This window comes from Trichechus manatus, unplaced genomic scaffold (assembly GCF_000243295.1).
Source record: "Trichechus manatus latirostris isolate Lorelei unplaced genomic scaffold, TriManLat1.0 scaffold00017, whole genome shotgun sequence".
Taxonomy (NCBI): Eukaryota; Metazoa; Chordata; class Mammalia; order Sirenia; family Trichechidae; genus Trichechus; species Trichechus manatus.
The window spans coordinates 13,545,462-13,565,870 of record NW_004443953.1 but is presented as its reverse complement, the minus strand read 5'-3'; the positions used below and the strand labels follow the sequence as shown (position 1 = coordinate 13,565,870).

Below are 20,409 nucleotides of genomic sequence, written 5' to 3'. Positions count from 1 at the left end.
TGTGTATTAATCTTTTGTATTCTGCTTCTGGTAACTCCAAGAAATTTTCCTCCTCTGGAAAATTTCTGCATTCTTTATTTCGAGAACTTGCTGAAGCCATCATGGATCGCCTCTTTATGTGATTTGATATTGACTGTTGTCTCAGAGCCATCAATACGTTATTATATTTGTTTATTTTATGTTTGCTACTGTGTCCTAACTTCTTGTTTTGTTTGATATGCCCAAATAGGCTGCTCATATGAGCTAGTTTGATTATTGGCACCTTTGAAGCTCTGATGTCCTGTCAGCAGGTGTTTAGATCTGTTACTAGGTATGTGAGCTCAGGAGTCCACCCACCCCTCTTGTATGGATTCAGCTCAGGTGCCCAGGTAGATAGCCACCAAGTGTGTGGTGTAGGCTTTCACTTACAATCCTAGACAGGCTTGGGTGATTGCTGTAGGCACAGGTGTCTGGCTGTAACAGGAGGACACACTCTGAGCACGATGGGGCTGACGGCTGCCCCGAGTGTCCAGGAGGAAGGCATGTACCTGTTCCCTAGAGCGCATAGGTGGGTGGGTTTTGCAGCCGGACTGTGAGCCCCTAATGCTGTTGGCTGTAAGGACTGGGGGGCACCTCTGATGTGGGTAGGTAAAGACTCGCTTAATGGGCAGGACAGTGTCAGATGTTAAGAACTTGCCACTTCACAGCTGAAACAGTTGAAGTTAGGGTTCTGGTATATACCCTGTTGTACTGCCGTAATGAGGGTCTACGCTGTTGAGATGGGCCCACACAAGTCTATACAGGGGGAAAGGCACTCAAAGTCCATGGATCCCTTATGCCTGTGCCTAGACAAAGGAGCTGTGCCTACCCTGGGTTCCTGGCTTAGGGGAGCTGGCAGTTTATTTTTTCCCGTTTGTTAGTTTGTTCACTCTCCAATGCAGGGAGAATGGCTCCGGGCATGTGATGGATCCTACTTCTGGCCCAGGGGACTTGGCAGTTGCTGAAGCTGGTTTGGGACCCAGTGCAGAGCAGGAAGCGGGGAGGTAAATGGGAGAGAGAGTTTTTTCCCTAAGAGGGGGTGTTTTTGATCCATGTGGTAGGCCATATGCAGTTACTTATCTGGGCTGCTTCTCACTGGTTCTGGGTGACCGTGTAGACTCTCAGTGGCTGAGTCTCTCCCAGTGTGGAAAACATGGCTCCCAGGCACAGCTGCTTGCCTGCCTTACAGCTCACCCCTGAGGTGATCAGGCCTCAAGGGCTCAGGCTATTGCTGCGTCAGGTCTGGCAACTCCTTGCTGCTTCCGAACCATCTCTCCGCCCCCTGCCACTCAGCCCGGTTCCTCAACTCTGCCGTTGATGTTCAGGGCTCCCAGATTGCCATATGTAATCGAGTCACTTGTTTTTTCGGGTCTTTATTGTAAGAGGGTCCACCGGAAGTGTCTGACTACTCTGCTGTCTTGGCCCCACCTTCTTGACTCTGATAAAAGGATTTTTAGAGGTACTTTCTGCTAGGATTTTATTCACATTATTAAGTTTTTCCCCATTGATAAGTTTTAATCTAGTAAACATTAAATTTCTTTGAACAAGATGTTAATTATAATTGAAACCAGAAAATTTCATCATTATAGAAGAATACTTCAAATGGAGCATGGTTTCCTTTGCAGTCAGACTTTTAGTTGTACTTGTGATATCTAGATATAGATGCACATTAAAAATATAAATGACTCCTAATGTGTTGTCTCTGATAGACGAAACGGAAAGGAGTGTGGGAAACAGAACAAGTTAAACCTGCAGACGATGTATAGGGATTTAAGATAAAAGGCTAAACTAAATGTGAGATACTGATTGAGAGGTAAGTTGAAAACATAAACCTGTTGCTGTCAAGTTGATTCTGAATCATAGCAACCCTATAGGACAGAGTAGAAGAGCCCCGTAGGGTTTCCAGGTAGCGGCTGGTAGATTCGAACTGCTGTATCTATTATCAAATGCTATATTCAAGGGTCAGCTACCCAGATTATTTTCTTCTCGTTTTGAATTTTACAGTTCAGAAGATATTGAGATGTAGGGGAAAGAGCTTAGGTTTTGGAGTCAGGATTCATATCCCAGCTCCAAACCTATCCAACATTAATCAAATTTCTTGACCTCAGAACTTTTATTTCTTTGTGAAATGGAGATGCTGATACCTGCCTCATGGAAGTATTAAAAAACCAAACCCCCTGCTGTTGAGTTGATTCCAACTCATAGTGACCCTACAGGACAGAGTAGAACTGCCCCATAGGGTTTCCAAGGAGCAGCTGGTGAATTTGAACTGCTGACCTTTTGGTTAGCAGCCGTAGCTCTTAACCACTGCAGCACCAGGGCCCCCATGGGAGTATAGTGTGAATTAAATGAGATGGCTTATGGAAAGCATCCTGCAGAGCAGCCAGAAAAAATCAAACAACTTATTGCATTGGGCAAATCTTCTGCAAAAGACCTCTTATTAAAGTGTTAAAAAGCAAAGATATCACTTTGAGGGCTAAGGTGTGCCTGACTCAAGTCATGGTATTTTTAATCACCTTATATGCCTGGGAAGCTGGACAGTGAATAAGGAAGACCAAAGAAGAATTGATGCCTTTAAGTTATGGTGTTGGTGAAGAATATTGAATATACCATGGACTGCCAGAAGAATGAACAAATCTGTCTTGGAAGAAGTACAGCCAGGAAGTGAGGATGGCAAGATTTCATCTCACATACTTTAGCCGTGTTATCAGAAGGGACCAGTCCCTGGAGAAAGACATCATGCTTGGTAAAGTAGAAGGTCAGCGAAAAAGAGGAAGACCCTCAGTGAGATTAACACAGTGGCTGCAACAGTGGGCTTACACAGCCACGATTATCAGGATGGCACAAGACTGGGCAGTGTTTTTGTTCTATTCATGGAGTCACTATGAGTTGGAACTGACTGAAGGACACCTAACAACAACAAAGCACCTCCTTTGAATTAGGGAACTCAGAATCAAAATAGTCACATAAAACAGTACTTAGCCTTAAAATTGTAAACTTTTAGAACAGGAAAGGACCTTTAAAAAATACGATCTGTTTGTTTCGTAAGCAGTTTTAGAAAATAATGCACTAATATGTACAATATACACTTCAGCCAAGTTCTCAAATTCATAAGGCAGAAAGATCCTAGAGTTAAAAGACTGAAATCCACTGCCGTTGAGTTGACTCATAGCAACCCATAGAACTGCCCCGTAGGGTTTCCAAGGCTGTAAATCTTTACGAACGCAGACTGCCACATCTTTCTCCTGCAGAGCGGCTGGTGTGTTCAAATCGCCGACCTTTCGGTTGGTAGCTGAGCACTTTAAGCACTGCACCACCAGGGTGCCTAAGAGACTGAAAGTGCCAGAGAAATCAGCTCTAAATGCTTTAGAAGCCAGTGCAGGTTTCTCGTGAGTTAAGTCTTTGCCAACTTCATTTCCGTAAAACACATTGGTATTTTCTTAAAGGGAGCATTGTCTCAATCAATATTAAAAAATAATTGGAATTGTAAAGAATAATTATTCATTTAGTGAATTTTTGCAGTTATTTGAACTGAAAAATCTTTTAGGCAACCTAAGCAATCTTTTATAAGACAAACCTATGCAATATTATAGATTAGGCATTTGAGGCCCGCATTGGGTTATGTGAATTTTGTATGTTATTAGCTGTTGTTTCTTCCTTTTAACCTTTTAATCTATTTTTAAAATGAAATGTCACCTTATCATAAATTAGATTTTGTTGTAGTTTTAGAAATTACGCCAGCTTTATAAAAATGTCATAGTGGTATTTCTTTTTCTTTATTCTAATTATCTTTTTTCTATATATAGCACAAAATTAATTTTTCTGAGGCTTTTTTTAAAACTACATATATTGAACAGTGTCCCCCATGTACATGGTGATTTTTTGTGTGTTCATACAGTGTGGTCCTCATGTTGTTCTCAAAGGACATATTCCCTTGTTTACTTTTCAAGAGCAGACTCTTGATTATTCATCTTGGTGGAGATGAAAGATTTTGGAGTCAAATTGATCTAGATTCAAATGCTGCTCTGCCATGTAACTGTTGATCTTGAGCAGTTCCATTATACTCTTGAGCTATGGGTTTCTCAACTGAAAAATGGGGTGAAAACCTATTTTATAACAGTGTCAGGATTAAGTGAGACTCTGGACAAGGGACTGAACATAATGCTTGTCACCTGGTAGGTCCTAAGTAGATTGTGTTTCAGGTCTCTTCTCCTTGTTAATTTTTATAGTGTGTGTCTTGTTTAATGCTTATTTGTCAAATGAATGGTATCTAAAGTTGAAGCCTATAACTATTGAGTGCATATTATGAGCAAACTACTATGCTTGGCACTGTGGAGTAACACCATTCTCAAGACGTTTATAATTTAAGTGGAAAGATTGGACACATGGATATTAAATACCTACCTATGAAAGAAATATCATTAAAGATGAAAAGAGTAGCTTTGTAAATCTGGATTTCTCTGCACCTTGGATACTAGCAAAGTCATCATTGTCCCCCTAAATAAATTGGGCTCAGGTTAGTTTTCTTTCACTTAGCCTTTATTTTCAGGCGTGATAAAGAATAGAACAGTGTTAGTTGTAATCACCATTAGCTGTAATGTATCACATCTTGACCAGCCAGCTTAAGGACAAATGATGTACACTACTAAAGCTAGTTACTGTTGCTTTGGGAGGGATTACTGATTTATGTGGCTTCTCAATTTTCTACTTTTTCTGGAGTAAATTAGATGTTTAAGTTAGTTCTGACCTATTGATGTTTGGGTTAAGGACGGTAATTAGTATTTTAATAAAGTATCAAGAGAGTGATCTATCTATAATAACTGCCGTAAGATTACCTGGCACTAGTTTTATAGTAGGATTTTATTAGATTTTTTAAAAATTGTTTAATTTCCTTTAGTTTTAAATTATACTTTATATAGTGACATTTTGTGAAAGAGAATGAATGTTGTTTTGTTTTATGTTTTTAGAATTTTGAGCATTCTGTGTACTTTTTCTCTTTGTGAAATGGCATACCTTTTTTGGTAATGGTATTGTGGAAAGAATATTGATCTAAAAGCTCGGAGATCTGAGTTCTAGTTCCACCTGTGCTTAGTTTAGTAGTTGTTCTCATCTATAAAATAAAATTTTTGGATTAAATGCTCTTTCAGACTGTGTGACGTCCTTCAGTATTTCTTAAAATTAATCTTAAACTTTAATGTCTTTGGATCGTAAATTTATTTTCATATTGCCTGTATCTATGATTAGATTAGCTCATTGAATGACCAGGCCTAGAATCTGGTGGTTACACCCAGAGCAGGTTGATCTAGCTGAAAGAGTGGTAGTCACTGTCTGATTTTACTTCTAGAAAGAGAGCAACCAGAGACCATGTGGCAGGTGGATAAGAGGCTTGACCCTTCTGGTCCAGATTGACTACCTGCCAGCAGAAGCCAAACTGAGTGTATGTTGGTAAAGCAGGTTGATAAAGAGAACGTTGGATGCTAGATTGTATTTTTGGCTAATTGACCCAGCTGCTCAGTTAGGGTTATGGATGAACCAATAAAGGGAGCTAAATTATCAACGTTTAAAAATAAACTATAAATGTTAACCAAGCAAGAAGAAGATAGCGCCAAGCAAGAAGACAGCTTTCTCTTACTTTGATACATGTCCTTTCTTCCTCCTTTTTTTTTTTTTAAACAAAGTATTAAAGTGCCGTAAAATGTACTCCTATTTTGAGTGTTGAGTTTCTTTTGGACTAAGAAGGCTAGAGACTTGAATATGTGTGATAGGAAGGTCAAGCTAGAGTTAAGAAAAGGATCAGAAAGTGAGTAGAAGGAAAAAATAAAGCAGAAATCTGAATAGCAGCTCCTTATCCCAAAGTACTATGATCTGTTTTAGGCATTGTGTTCTAAGTTCATTCTAAGATTTAACAGATTAGTTTCTTAATCTTTTCTTGTCTACACAGTGAAAGTATAACCTAACATTGGGAAAAATTTTCCCAGTTGATCTGAGAATGCAGTTTACATCTTTCTTTTTTATTATTATTATTTTTTCTGTTAGTCTTCTGTTGACTCATTTTAACAGTTCATAATTCATAGAAAAGGACTTTTAAGTTAAACAGATTATATTTTTTACTTGGTTCTTTCTATACAGTCATGGTCAAAGAGACACAGCACAGATTCTTCTATTACGAGGAGCCAAATATCTGCCAGATAAAAATGGAATAACCCCTCTGGATTTATGTGTACAGGTATGTTTTTAATGTATATTCTTAGCCCCTTAACTTTATGATAGAAACTGAAACTGGTAAAACCACTTTTTTGTTAAATGAGAGGGTGGTTGTAAAGATTTTTATCATATGAAGAACATGATCTTTAAAAGGACCTTTGTTTTTTAAACTTAGATAATTTTAAATCTTGTTTTTAGGGTGGATACGGAGAGACTTGTGAAGTATTAATTCAGTATCACCCTAGGCTTTTCCAGACAATTATTCAAATGACGCAGAATGAAGATCTCCGAGAAAACATGGTAATGTAATTGTGCTAGTAGCTTGTAAATGAACAAGCTTTATTCATGCTTAACATATATGACATTTTACAATTTTACTTATGATTTTATTTATTTAATAGTATAAATTTCAGTCATTTGAATTTGCTTATCTGTATTATAGGATAAGTATGACTTATATAATAATTTACTAACTTTGTGCTAATATTTGGTCCTATGAGTCTTCTGTTCTCTGGGTCTTTGGTCTCTCCTTCAGATAACTAGGATATTTCTAGTAAGTAGAGGAAAAGAATCTAAGGAGGAATATGTAATGATTGACAACCAGCAGTTTACTGAGCTCTGTATTTATAATGGTTCTGCTCTTCGAAAAATTACAGGGTAAAAACTCTTAAATTTTCAAAGTTTGGAAGTAAATCTCCTTAAGTATGCTTGGTGATTTCTGTTCTGCCTGTTTATATTTTTTATTGGTTTTTACTGGGTTATTTTGAACAAAGATTTTACATCATCTAATCTCTGTATTAGCTTTTGAATTTATCTAAGACAAAGTAACTGTAAAGGACTTGATTGCTGCTAATTGACTCTAGGATACTTATTAAACTAATAGATGCTTTTGATAAAATGTAATGGATTATTATATAATCACATTTTTTATTTGTGAAAAAATTAGTTACGACAGGTTCTGGAGCATTTGTCTCAGCAAAGTGAAAGCCAATACCTAAAGATTCTAACAAGCCTTGCTGAAGTTGCTACAACAAATGGTCATAAATTGCTTAGGTAAGTGATTCCAAATATAGGCAAATCAATAGGTGGCAGTATCTATTGGCTTTATCTCCTTTTAGGCTTTTGTGGGAATAAATTATTCTGTTGGATGCTTTTTGTCAGTGATAAGATGTTATCAGATTTGCTGACTTGTTACTGTTGTTTTGTTTAAATGGACTGGGACAATCATCTATTACTAAAGAGACTATATACATGGACATATGTGTCTAGAATTTTATAAAATGATTGGTTAGATTAGTCATGTAAGTAAAATGTACTTGAAGAAGAATCAATAAAGTAGATAGGAATCTTGATCACCAATTTATAAAACTGGGTACAGGCTACTGTTTAAAACTTTCAGTATACCCTTATTATTCCTTATAAAGTTTTCTCCCAGAAGGGCTGTGGGTACCATGGTCTCGGGGAACATCTAGCTCAATTGGCATAACACGATTTATACAAACAGTGTTCTACATTCTACCTTGGTGAGTAGCGTCTGGGGTCTTAAAAGCCTGTGAGCAGCCATCTAAGATACTCCACTGGTCTCATTCCTTCGGGAGCAAAGGAAAACAAAGAAAACAGGATACATGGAAAAGATTAGTCCAAAGGACTGATGGACCACAGCTACCACGGCCTCCCCAGACTGAGTCCAGTACAGCTAGATGGTGCCCAGCTACCACCACTGACTGCTCTGGCCGGAATCACAAAGAGGGTCCTGGACAGAGCTGGAAAAGGATGTAGAACAAAATTCTAACTCACAAAAAAAAAAAGACCAGAGTTACTGGCCTGACAGACTGGAGAAACCCCGAGAGTATGGCCCCCGGACACCTGTTTAGCTCAGTAGTGAAGTCACTCCCAGAGTTCACCATTCACCTGGGGATTGGACAGCCTCGTAAAACAGAACGGGACTAATGAGGCACAGCAGTCCAGGGACAAGGACTAGAAGGCAGGAGGGGACAGGAAAGCTGGTGATAGGGAACCCAAGGTTGAGAAGGGACAGTGTTGACATGTCGTGGGTTGTTAACCATTGTCATAGGGCAATATGTGTACTGTTTAATGAGAAACTATTTGTTCCCAACCCTTCATCTAAGGTACAAAGGAAAAAAAAGAGTTATCTATGTGAGATCAAATTGACAACAGCAACTCAAAAGGTTTGATGGGAAGCCTAGGGGGCAGTGAGTTGAAGATAATGGTGATGGAATAATTTGAAAAAGTCTAGTGAGAATAGCAGCACAACTGGAAGAATGTAATCGATGTCACTGAATTGTACAGGTAGAAACTTTTGAAATAGTGTAACTTTGGCTGTGTATATTTTCACCAAAAAAAAGTTCCTCCAAGGTCGAGAAGGGAGAGTATTGACATGTCATGGGGTTGTTAACCAATGTCATAAAATATGTGTACTGACTGTTTAATGAGAAAGTATTTGTTCTGTAAACGTTCATCGAAAGAACAATTAAAAAAAAAAAATTAAAAAAAAAAGTTTTCTCCCAGAACTGTCCCCCTTAGTTCAGCTGGTTATTTTTTCCAAAAGATTCCATGGTTTTAATGGCTCATCACTTTGTCCTTGGACTTACATTACTTTGTATTACTTGCATTTATACATATGTAGCATTTTCCTGCAGCTACACTTCTTTGTACGTGGTTAGCCACCTCAGTTAGGAGTAAGCAGCCATTGAGAAATGGTTAAGATGTTATTATTTAGCTTAGAAATTTGGCCTATGTTATGGACTGAATTGTGTCCCCCCAAAATACGTGTTGTAGAGTCTAACCTCTATACCTGTGGTAATAATCCCATTTGGAAATGGGTTGTCTTTGTCATGTTAATGAGGCAGAATTAGTGTAGGGTGTGTTTTGAGTCAGTCTCTTACAAGATATTAAAAAAAGCAGATTAGGACAAGCAAGAAAGCAGAGACAGGGGAAGAAAGATGGGGTAAGATAGATGCCAAGACACCAGGAGATCTCCAAGGAACCAGAAAACAGAAGATGAAGAGACAAGGAACTTCTTCCATAGTTGACACAGAGAGACAGCCCTCCCCTAGAGCTGACACTCTGAATTCAGACTTCTAGCCTCCTAAAGTATGAGACAGTAAATTTTCTGTTAAAGCCATCCGCTTGTGTTATTTGTTATAGCAGCACTAGATAACTAAGACAGCCTACTTCTAGATTTGAGTACTTTCCTTTCTGTAGTATTCTTTTTACTGGTCTCTTCTGATTTTTTCCTACATTAACAATCTTAGAATAGGTCATGGTCTTCTTCCACCTCTCCAGTTGCAAGTATAATTTCTTCCTTCTAACACCATTCCTCTTCCACAAATCAATTACATTGTCAGAAACATTTTGTTGGCCCTTTGCTTCAGTCATTTTTGGGACTTTTCATGTATAGGTAGTTCCCAACTTAACGATGGGGTTTAATTCCGATGACTCGGTTGTTAAGTTGCCTCTGATGTAAGTCGGATAGCTTTGTCTTAGTTTTCATTATTACTGCCTTTTAGTATCAGTATCTTTATAAATCTGACAGTGTTTTGAACAGTAAATCATAAAATTGAGCACCTGTGAGTGGACATCTGAAAATGATAACATTAGCAAATTATGTGTAGCAACGTATATTACTAACGATAAGATGTAAAAAAAAAAAAAGACAATCGTCAGTGCAGTTTGTCATAACTCAAACTGCATAACCGTAAGTACTTTAGACCAGAATCACATTCTATACTGTTTACTTAAAAGGCTAGTCCCGTTATAATTCATGGTACCAAGATCACCTTCTTGTGTTTTTCTAGGCATTCAGTCTTTCTTCAGTAGTTTGACATAATGTACCATTTGCTAATTTTTTTATTACTCTATTTCTAGCTTTGAGACTACTTTTAGACTCTGTCTATAAGATACATTGAATTCTAGCTTTCCATAACGCTCTCCTTTTATTTAGTCATTTCCATTAATTCATTTATTTGATAAAAGCATGGTGTCTTGGTTATCTAGTGCTGCTATAACAGAAATACCACAAATGACTGTGGAGTGAGCTTGACTAGGGCATAAATTCAGGTATCACCACTTACTGCATGACCTCAGCAACTAACTGGAGTTTCCCTTCATCGTCCACCCATCCATCTAATACATATTTTTTAGTTCCTACTGTCCAGTATACCAGGCTTCTGTTAGGTGATCGTGAATAAAACTAAGAAGATCTCTTCCTATACAGAACGTACGGTCTAGTCAGGATTTGGTTTCCTTTTGACAAATGGTAGAAAATTTCTTAATTAGTTGTGGGAATGAAATGAAAAATGCTTGTTAAGTGCTTAGCATAGTGCCTGGTAAATGGTAGAGACTATGATGATGATTATACAAATGGAAAATGATGGGAGATGATGATGATTCTGAATACCCTCATAATAACTATTTAACCTGTTTCCTCATTAAACCAAAACCAAACCAATTACCGTCGAGTTGTCTCAGACTCATGGTGACCTCATATGTTGCAGAGTAGAACTGAGCTCTGTAGAGTTTTTAAGGATGTGAACTTTCAGAAGCAAATCGCCAGGCCTTTCTTTCCGAGGCACCTCTGGGTGGGTTTGAACTCCCAGCCTTTCGGTTACCAGTGGGGTGCTTAATCGTTTATGTCACCCAGGGACTCCTTTCCCACATTAGACTCTACTTAAACAAAATGTGAAAACTAAACTTGATTTCTATTGTTAAATATTTGTCCTATTGTCTGCTCTTCTCCAGTAATCAGAAAGCGGTTTTGTTTTTATGTATCTATGTTTTTATTTTATTTTATTTGTGTTAAGAACAAAGATGTCAGTTTGAGGACTAAGGTGCACTTGACCCAAGCCATGGTATTTTCAGTTGCCTCATATGCATGTGAAAGCTGGACAGTGAATAAGGAAGACCAAAGAAGAATTGACGCCATTGAATTATGGTGTTGGCGAAGAATATTGACTTTACCGTGGACTTCCAGAAGAACGAACAAATCTGTTTTAGAAGACGTAGAGCCAGAATGCTCCTTAGAAGTGAGGATGGCAAGACTTTGTCTCACATGCTTTGGATGTGTTATCAGGAGGGACCAGTCCCTGGAGAAGGACATCATGCTTGGTAAAGTAGAAGATCAGTGAAAAAGAGGAAGACCCTCAATGAGACAGATTGACACAGTGGCTGTGATGATGGGCTCAAGCATAGCAACAATAGTGAGGATGGCACAGGACTGGGCAGTGTTTTGTTCTTTTGTACGTGGGGTTGCTATGAGTTGGAATCCACTTGACGGCACCTGACAACAACATGTTTTTAAGTTTACCTTTAAGACTTACTAAGCACCAGTTATATGACAGGTCCATCACCCATCTATCATTTTGTTATACTGTGGTGGCGTTTGTGTTGCTGTGATGCTGGATGCTATGCCACTGATACTTCACATACTAGCAAGATTAACAACAACAAGCTAAGGAACACTCAAATACATTATTTCATTTAAACTTCACAGTAACCTTCTGATTTAGCTATTGTTATCTCCATTTGACATATAAGAAAATTGAAATTAAATTATTTGCTAGCCTAATAAATACAGGAACCAGACCTCAAATTCTCACTAATAAAGAACAGATCCTGGGTTTAAATTTAGGTCTTTAAATAGACTGAGAGATTAGGGGAACAGAGTAAACAGGGTAGGAAGAAAGGAATCCATGGCCAAAACAAGTTTTAAAAGTACTGTGCTAATCCATACTGCTTCACCACTAATGCTTCATTTCAGATGCTTTATGAAATCTTTTATTACTGTGACCATTTTTGGCTTGTAAATATTTCTTTGTTGGGATTGTTAGTGAGTTTTGATTATTAGAGGAGCCCTAGTGGCGCAGTGGTTAAGTGCTTGGCTGCTAACCAAAAGGTTGGCAATTCAAACCGACCAGCTGCTCTGTGGGAGAAAGATGTGTCAGTCTGCTTCCCTAAAGATTTACAGCCTTAGACACACAATGAGAGCAGTTTACTCTGTCCTGTAGGGTTGTTCTGAGCCAGAATTGACTCGATGGCAGCAGGTTTGGTTTTTTGGTTATGAGTATTGTGTTAGAATTTGTTGTACTGTTACCATGCTGGGTTCTTAAGATCCTCAAATACAAATCATTCCCTCTTGCCAATTTAGGTTTAACGATAATTTTGCAGATCATCTCGCTTTTGTTCATTTATTTATAAATTACTTCATGTTTCCACAGTGTGAAGAATTTTTGGTCACTTATTTTAGTACACATTTGTATTAAGAAAACAACTAATTGAAATATATATTAATCAGTGTCGATTGAGATGTCTAGTACACTTTTGGAAAGTGGATAAAGATAATAAGCATTTACTAAGGGCCCTTTTGCACATAATATTGTGTTTGCATTGAAATGAGTGAGGTATCTTGCTCTCTATACATTTATGATCGAAGGTAAAGCTAGTTGCTGACCTACGGATGGAAGGAGAAATCACAGATAAATGCTAAGTAAGACACTGAATCAGAGTATACTTTTATATAATCCAAAGGTAAGTATATTGATAAGGCTTTGAATTAGGAAACTGATGTTTAAACTTTTATATTGAGACATGGTGGCTTTGGAAGAAATGATCATTTCATGATCAACTGGAGAAAGTGTATGGTGAAGTTTGGATTTTATGATCTTTTTGCATAATAGAAAAATATTTCATTGATTGACAAGTGAAAAAAATGACATTTTAGGCAAATGACTCAGCTTGGAAGAAGTTTCAATTGAGTAAAGTAGTATAAAAGTATTAGACTATGTTAATAATTGATGATGATACTCTGATTCCATTGCTTAAGAAAATACTTCCTATAGTAAGATAACTCAAAATGTTCTCTAGATCAGATACTTAAATATTTGTATATGTGGGATTTTTTTTGTAGAGGGAAATCAAATTCACTCCTTTTATACAGAAAAATTTTAGTCGTCGTTGTTAACTTTCCTAAGAGCTACAGCACAATACAAGAAAGAAATCATTCCATTCAGACTACAATTCTGTTTTGTCAGTTTTAGCAATCTTATGATATCAAATTAGAAACACTCCGTAAACAAATTTATAAAATTCAGTGGAAGCTAAATTAACGATTCTGTACCTACTTGATTCAAAGTTACTAACCAAAGCCCATTGCCGTCTGGTCTATTCCAACTCATAGTGACCCTGAAGGACAGAGTAGAAACTGCCTCAGAGTTTCCAAGGCTGTAAATCTTTACTGAAGCAGACTGCTACATCTTTCTCCCTTGGAGTGGCTGGTGGGTTCAAATTGCCGACCTTAGTTTAGTAGCCAAGGACTTAACCACTGTGCCACCAGGGCTCCTTTTCAGAGTTACTAAAGCGAAGAAAAAGGTTTTGCTAATGTGCAGTAGTTGTTGCAGTCAAATACAGTATGGATAGCAATAGATACTATATTTTTCTAACCCTGATAACTGACAACTAATTTTATTGACTTTTTTTTTTAAACAATTTAGTAATTCTTACGATGAAGAAACAATATCAGTATTGAAGTGAAAATATGAAATGTCAGTTCCCATGTCACCAGGATAGAAAATGCCCTGTAATTTGGCACCGTTCAAACTAGAATACTTAGAAGTAGGCATTTGCTATTCCCACATTACTAATCCTTATATATATATTTTCTAACATTAAAGGATACCTAAATGTAACAGAGGAAGAGTTTAATCAACTGGGCAAAATACACTTAGGGGAAGATAAGCTTTTGATAATTAAGTTTATACAAAGACTGTGCCATACTGCCCTAAAGTTTATGCAACTCTTCACTCTGCTTTTGTACAACGGTTGTAATACAAGGTAACAAATGTTAGAAATTTCAACGCAAACCATCCCCTGAAAGACAAAAACATTTTTTAAAAAGATACGTCATTAGATTTAATACAGTTATAGCCTAACTCTTACAATTTCTCAATGAAGAATAATGATGGATATTCATAATAATGAACAATCCCAAGATACTGTGGGATTCTGAACGACCTTCTGATTTGTCAAAGTTTATATTTTTTTCAGTATGATTTAGTGGTAATTGAATTTGGGTCGTCTTTTTTCCATGGTGAGGTATTTTTATGTAGAGTCATAGACAACTTCTTATAAAACTTTTACATTGATGCAGATAGTAACTTTAAGATTATTCAGTTTGTGAATGTTCTGTATATGAAGAGTTGGTTACTATTTTGGGGTGAGGAAGAAATAAGGTTGGATAGAATGATGGAGATTCAAATTTTTAGTTAAAACAGGTAAGTTTTGGGTTGACCTAAGAACATAATCAACATTTATACCATTGTTTCTCTGTGAAAAATGTACTAAGAATTGTAATGAATCAGTGTAATTTACAAATATACTTCTGAAGGAGTTCCTGGTTGGTACATATGGTTAGTGTGAAATGAAAGTTAGCAATTGCCTTGAAGTTGGTGCCTCAAGAAACCAACTGTTCAACAGGGGTGCTTTTCTTCATATTTTATACTTTGATCATTGGTTTTATTCTGGTTGCTTAAAAATTAGTAATTCATTTATATACAATCCAAGTAATGTGTATTTATTAGCTTCCTGTTAAACCATTCCGTCCTGTATCATAATAGGAAAGGAATTTTCCTCCAGTTCTATTATGAAACTGGTGGTCAGTGGGATGCAAATGTTTTAAAATAAGTATTTTAACATCAGATTTCTTGTACTTCATCTAATCTGTTTATATATTTTTATTTTCAGCCTGTCTAGCAATTATGATGCTCAAATGAAGAGCCTTTTAAGGATTGTGAGGATATTTTGTCACGTCTTTCGAATTGGTCCATCCTCCCCCAGTAATGGAATCGATATGGGCTACAATGGGAATAAAACTCCAAGAAGCCAGGTGTTCAAGGTCAGAAAAGTATATGACGTTGTTAGGAAGATAGACGTAAAAGAGATGAATTTGACAAAGCATACATTCATTAATCAGAAACCTCATGAACAGAACGTAAGTTTGGTTCATACCGTATCTTTTTTAAGTTAGGCACACCTTTCTCCTTTCATCTCTGTCTAATCAACAGCAAGTCTTAATTGGTGAGCTTTCTATATTTTTCTTACAAATAAAATTTTTAATTCCATTAGTGTTTTATTCTAAGGATAGAGATACTTAGTGTTTAAGTCTAATTTTATTGGATTGGAGGTTTTTATTGTGGTAAAATGAAACCATCATTGTTCATGCTTTTAAAAAGATGGTTCGTAATAGGAATGAAAGAAAATACTCAATTTTTATTTAGATTTTATTATTGTGTGTATGTGTATGCGTGTACCTGTATATATGTCTTTAAAGTAAAGTTTCTTTCACTTACTGAGTGACTTAGCATTGATTCCTGGGATCACTTCAAGGAAGAATCATTGAGATAGTTTCTTAAAATGTTTTTCTTCAGCTCTTTTTTTTATACAAGCACATGCATGGGTGGAATCCTTGGAAAAAATGATTCCGTATAAAATCTAAGGCAGTGTTACTACTTTTGCGCCCATCTTAATTTATAATTTTATGAAGTAAACAAAATGAATATGGCTGTAGTTGGTGTTAATACTTTTTTTGTGGCATATAACTCATATAACTCATTTTTGAAAAAAATGTATAATTTTCATTTTTTTAAAGGTAACATAAGAGATTTTTATAGTATAAAATCTGCTTTTGGGTTGATGAAGACTTGTATTTCTTTAAACAGTTTTTTGAGTGTAACTCTAGGTTATCTGGAAACCCTGGTGGCGTAGTGGTTAAGAGCTATGGCTTCTAACCAAAAGGTCGGCAGTTCGAATCCATTAGGTTCTCCTTGGAAACACTGTGGAGCAGTTTTGCCCTGTCCTTTAGGGTCTGTATGAGTTAGAACCGACTCGACGGCAATGGGTTTGGTTTTTTTTTTTTAATAGATTATCTATCCAAAAAGTGATAAAAAACTTTCTTATATACTGCTTACTCAGAAATTAGAATTTACAGCTTTGCTGTCTGTAAAATGTGAAGTTAATGATCTATGCTGTATGATTTTTTTCTTACGTGAAAAGTTTTTGGCAGACACTTTATAAGTAAATGATTTGTAAACATTTTTGCACTGGTAGAAAGATTCTTTAATATCTGGAATAAATATAGCCTTTTAGGAAGGTGTGTATAAGTGTCTATCTCTCTTTTTAAATTAGTATAGGAAAGAAAATTTTCAGCTATATAGATGTGTGTGTGTATTTCCTCTCCCCACCTTTTTTACTTTTTCTTTGCCCTATTGTGCCACCTCCTGGAGGAAGGAAGTTATGCAGCTTCTTGTAATTCACATGTTGGCTTTGCACATACACTTTCTCATATGTTAAGTAGGAGTGAAAACTGTCTTTGTAATGTTTGAAGCTAAATTAAATGAGACATTATTTTGTTGATGCTGTTTTAAGTGAAGACTTCTTTCCTTCTGTTTTATCACAGTTGTTAGTGTCTTTATTTAAAAAATTCTTAGGTATTGTTTTCTATATCTTGGACAGTGCTTTTGCCTCTGACCACTTATTTTCTCATAAATTTTGAACTTTCATTTTTGTATAACATTTTTATTCCAAAATTCAGCTAATTTTTAAAAACATGAACAAGTGTTAACTCTTAAGGAATTTATTAGTCTCTTTCCCTCTAATTTTATGAATTAAATGAGCAATCTGTGGGATGGCAAAATCATCTACCTTCTCACTTCTAAGGATAAAAATAGAAGCTCTGCATTGTCATTCTGTGTATGAGGGACCCATTCATTATGTGGTGATTCATGTTATAAAAATCCTTACCCTTTGCTGAGTTGCTGCAGTGTTAGGCTGGAAATATCGTTTTGATTTTTACCACAGTTTGTCTAAGGTAGCAGCTGATACTACTTTCCATTTTATTAACTGCGTACTCTAACATGTCACTTTATTGTTAGGATTAACTAATGGGTTTCATTAAGAACGAATGGGTTTATAGGCCATGTGTTTTTTGTAGGTGAAATTGTTTAACATCCTATTAATTTTCTGATTTATCTCAGAAGTTCTTTAAGTTAATCTTAACACTTAGCCAGCCATTCTTCCAGTATTAAGAGATTTTTATCTGGTGCCTTGGGAACTTTGGAGCATGTGAAGGAGAAGTAGTTCTTGTTATTAAAGCAGGGTGAGTGTGGGGAGGACAATTTAGGTTTCCCGAATCTTGATGTGCTCTTTTTGTAAGTAGTAAACTGTGACTGTTAAAAGTTTTCTAGAATTATAATTTGGAAAGTTTGGAAGCCAAGAAAGATTGAGAAACTTTTAACTTTAAGATCTTATCTTTTGGGTTGTGGTGTTTGTGACAATATTAAGTTGAAAATAACCAGACTAACAGTATTTCAGAATTCTATTAATGAATCTAAGTTGCCTGTGCTTTCCTGTTAAAGTTGTACCACACTTCAGCACATAGACTTTAAAAAAATTTTAATTGCCCCACAAGCTGGGATTATATATTATAGTTTTGAAATATAACTTAAAATGTTTTGTAAACCATATATGATCCTCATGTTAACGTTGCTGTGTGTATAATGTAATTCTGTGGTGAGGATCGCTCAATAATATGAAATAAAGCTATATTCTCAAAGTATGGAAAAGCCTGCTAATTTTTTCCATAGTAGTTGACTCACTACATGATAACAGTTGGTATATATGGAGTTTCATGTCTTATTTAATGTATCATTATTTATCAGTATAGAAAGCATCAGAGATATAATATGTAATGATTCATTTTTAAAATGTATTTTAATTATTTTTGTCTGTAGATGTTACCTCAGTTAGAAGTTAAAGTTATTTTCACATGTTTTTTATGATTGAGGAATGAATTTCTGAGTAGATCTTCATAGGGACAACTCCCTAGGGAAAACACCTCAAGGTTGGGATTTACTTTTAGTGCGTATGTGATTGACAAAAGAAAAGATGAAAAAGAGAAAAGAATAAAGGCCCAAGCTCGTTAACTACTTTTTTTCCCTCATTCTCTTCTAATTTCTTTGCTATACTCCTTTATTGAAAACTGTTTGTTAGCTTTTCTGTGTCTTTATTGACATCATCATTTTTACACACATCTATTTTTTTCCTTGATATCATTTCTGGGTTGTTCAAAATCTACCTTTAATTTTTGCACATTGTCAGTATTTGAAAATAGGATTGTTAAACATTCAGGCTCATGTGCTCATCTGCAAGATCAGCCTGTATCAGCACTTCCTGCCTGAGACGTCATCTCCATCCAGTGTTTTGATTTTCTAGGTTTTATCCCATCTCATTTAGAGGCCAATTATTCCTTTCTTCTTTTGTTTCAAACAGTTTTATATCACCACCTGTTCTTTCCATTTTGGAAGTTTATTTTCTGATGTAAAGCTAGATTGTTTTGCTGACATAAAAAGTTCTTTTTCGTTTTCTACATCAAGTTTAATGTTTTTCTCATGAAGGGAAACTATAGGCTCAAACTTGGATCACAATTAGAATTTTAACACCTTATCAGTGAAGGTATTATGTCAGTGTTTATGGCAGCTGGTGCTTCTTGCCTTCCTTTAATCAGCTCAGGAACACTGAGTCTTCCAACTGCTGAGCCTGACTATGGAACAGTGCCCTTTGTGGGGAAGGAGTGCTCATTTCAACCTCAGACAAAGTATATTTACTTTGTTTTAAAAAGGGAAACATTGTGCTTCCCTGTCTACCTAGTACTACTCACTGAATGTTTGTTGAATAAATGAAGTATTTTTTAAAAAATAATATTTTAATGAGTTTCTGATGGAAGTTTACATAGCAAATTAGGTTCCTATTTAACAATTTCTGTACATATTGTTCAGTGACATTAGTTAGTTTTTCACAGTGCGTCAGCATTCTCATTATTTCTATTCTTGTTGTTCCGTTTCCATTAATCTAGTTTCCCTGTCCCCCTTACCTTCTCATCTTTGCTTTAGGGTAAATGTTATTGCTTGGTCTCAGATAGATGATTTTTTTAAAGAGCACAGTACTCAGAGGTGATAATCGTTTATTTTATGAGCCAGTTTATTGTTTAATGAAGTAGTTTTTTGTTAATGGTGGTAATGGCTTTTATTTTTTATTTTTTTGGTGCTTTTTGGTTTAATGTTTAAGTGAAGATCTAGGGGTGATTGTAAACTCAATAAGTAAAAGATTCTCAAAGAGAAAATGTTCTAGAAATCTGAAGATGCAGAGGGATTTGTTAGATAATAAGGATTTCGTGGCAGAACAGGTTATGTAAACATTTTCTAAGGTTCCAAATATGGTTGAATAATCTCTTTTTATAGTGATCTTTAAAAGTAAGATTATTTCGTTTAGTTGGAATATTTTAAGAGTGCGTCTTTCTGCAGCACATGGCCTATTTTTTTAGCATTCGGTGGTCATATAAAATTAAAAAAGTAAAATTTCCTTTTTCTTTGTCAATTGGTTTTTTTAATTTATTTTTTCCCATATAAAAATTTATACATACATTGTTATGTAACTCTAATTGCTCTCCCCATACTGTGACAGCACGCTCTTCCTTTCCAGCCCTGATTCCCCATGTCCATTCAACCAGCTCCTAACCCTCTCTGCCTTACCATCTCACCTCCAGACAGAAGCTGTCCGTTTAGTCTCTTGTATCTGCTTGAGTTAAGAGGCACACTCCACAAGTATTACTTTATGTCCCACAGTCCATTCCAATCCCTGTCTGAAGAGTTGGCCTCGGAAACTTTTCAGTTCTGGGCTGATAGAGAATCCAGGGGCCATGCTTTCTGGGGTTCCTCCACTCTCAGTCAAACCATTAAGTCTGGTCTTCTTACTAGACTTTGAGTTCTGCACCTCACCTTTCTCCTGCTTCATCTGGGGCTCTCTGTTGTGTTCCCTGTCAGGACGGTCATTGGTGGTAGCCGGGCACCATCCAGTTCTTCTGGTCTCAGGCTGATTAAGTCTCTGGTTTATGTGGCCCTTTCTGTCTCTTGGGCTAATACTTTCCTGGTGTCTTTGACGTTCTTCATTCTCCTTTACTCCAGGTGATTGGGGACCAGTTGATGCATCTTAGATGGCCACTTGCAAGCTTTTAAGACCCCAGATGCCGCTCACCAAAGTAGGATGCAGAACATTTTCTTAATAAGCTTTGTTATGCCAGTTGACCTAGATGTCCCCTCAAAGCATGGTCCCCAGACCCCT

The 20,409-nt window shown here is 36.4% G+C and overlaps 1 protein-coding gene across 6 annotated transcripts in view; it reads left to right on the top strand.

Moving 5' to 3' along the window:
* HACE1 (HECT domain and ankyrin repeat containing E3 ubiquitin protein ligase 1) overlaps window positions 1–20,409 on the top strand; it is a 107,280-nt gene that overhangs the window by 47,719 nt on the left and 39,152 nt on the right. For 3 of the 6 annotated variants that reach the window (XM_023727611.1, XM_023727609.1, XM_004372424.1), the window contains 4 exons: window positions 6,148–6,244; window positions 6,421–6,522; window positions 7,169–7,275; window positions 14,980–15,130. In XM_023727611.1, coding sequence (XP_023583379.1) covers window positions 6,148–6,244; window positions 6,421–6,522; window positions 7,169–7,275; window positions 14,980–15,130 — 457 coding nt within the window. Of the gene's footprint in view, window positions 1–6,147; window positions 6,245–6,420; window positions 6,523–7,168; window positions 7,276–14,979; window positions 15,227–20,409 lie in introns of all 6 variants that reach the window. The other 3 variants (XM_023727608.1, XM_023727606.1, XM_023727610.1) reach the window with 1 other exon arrangement.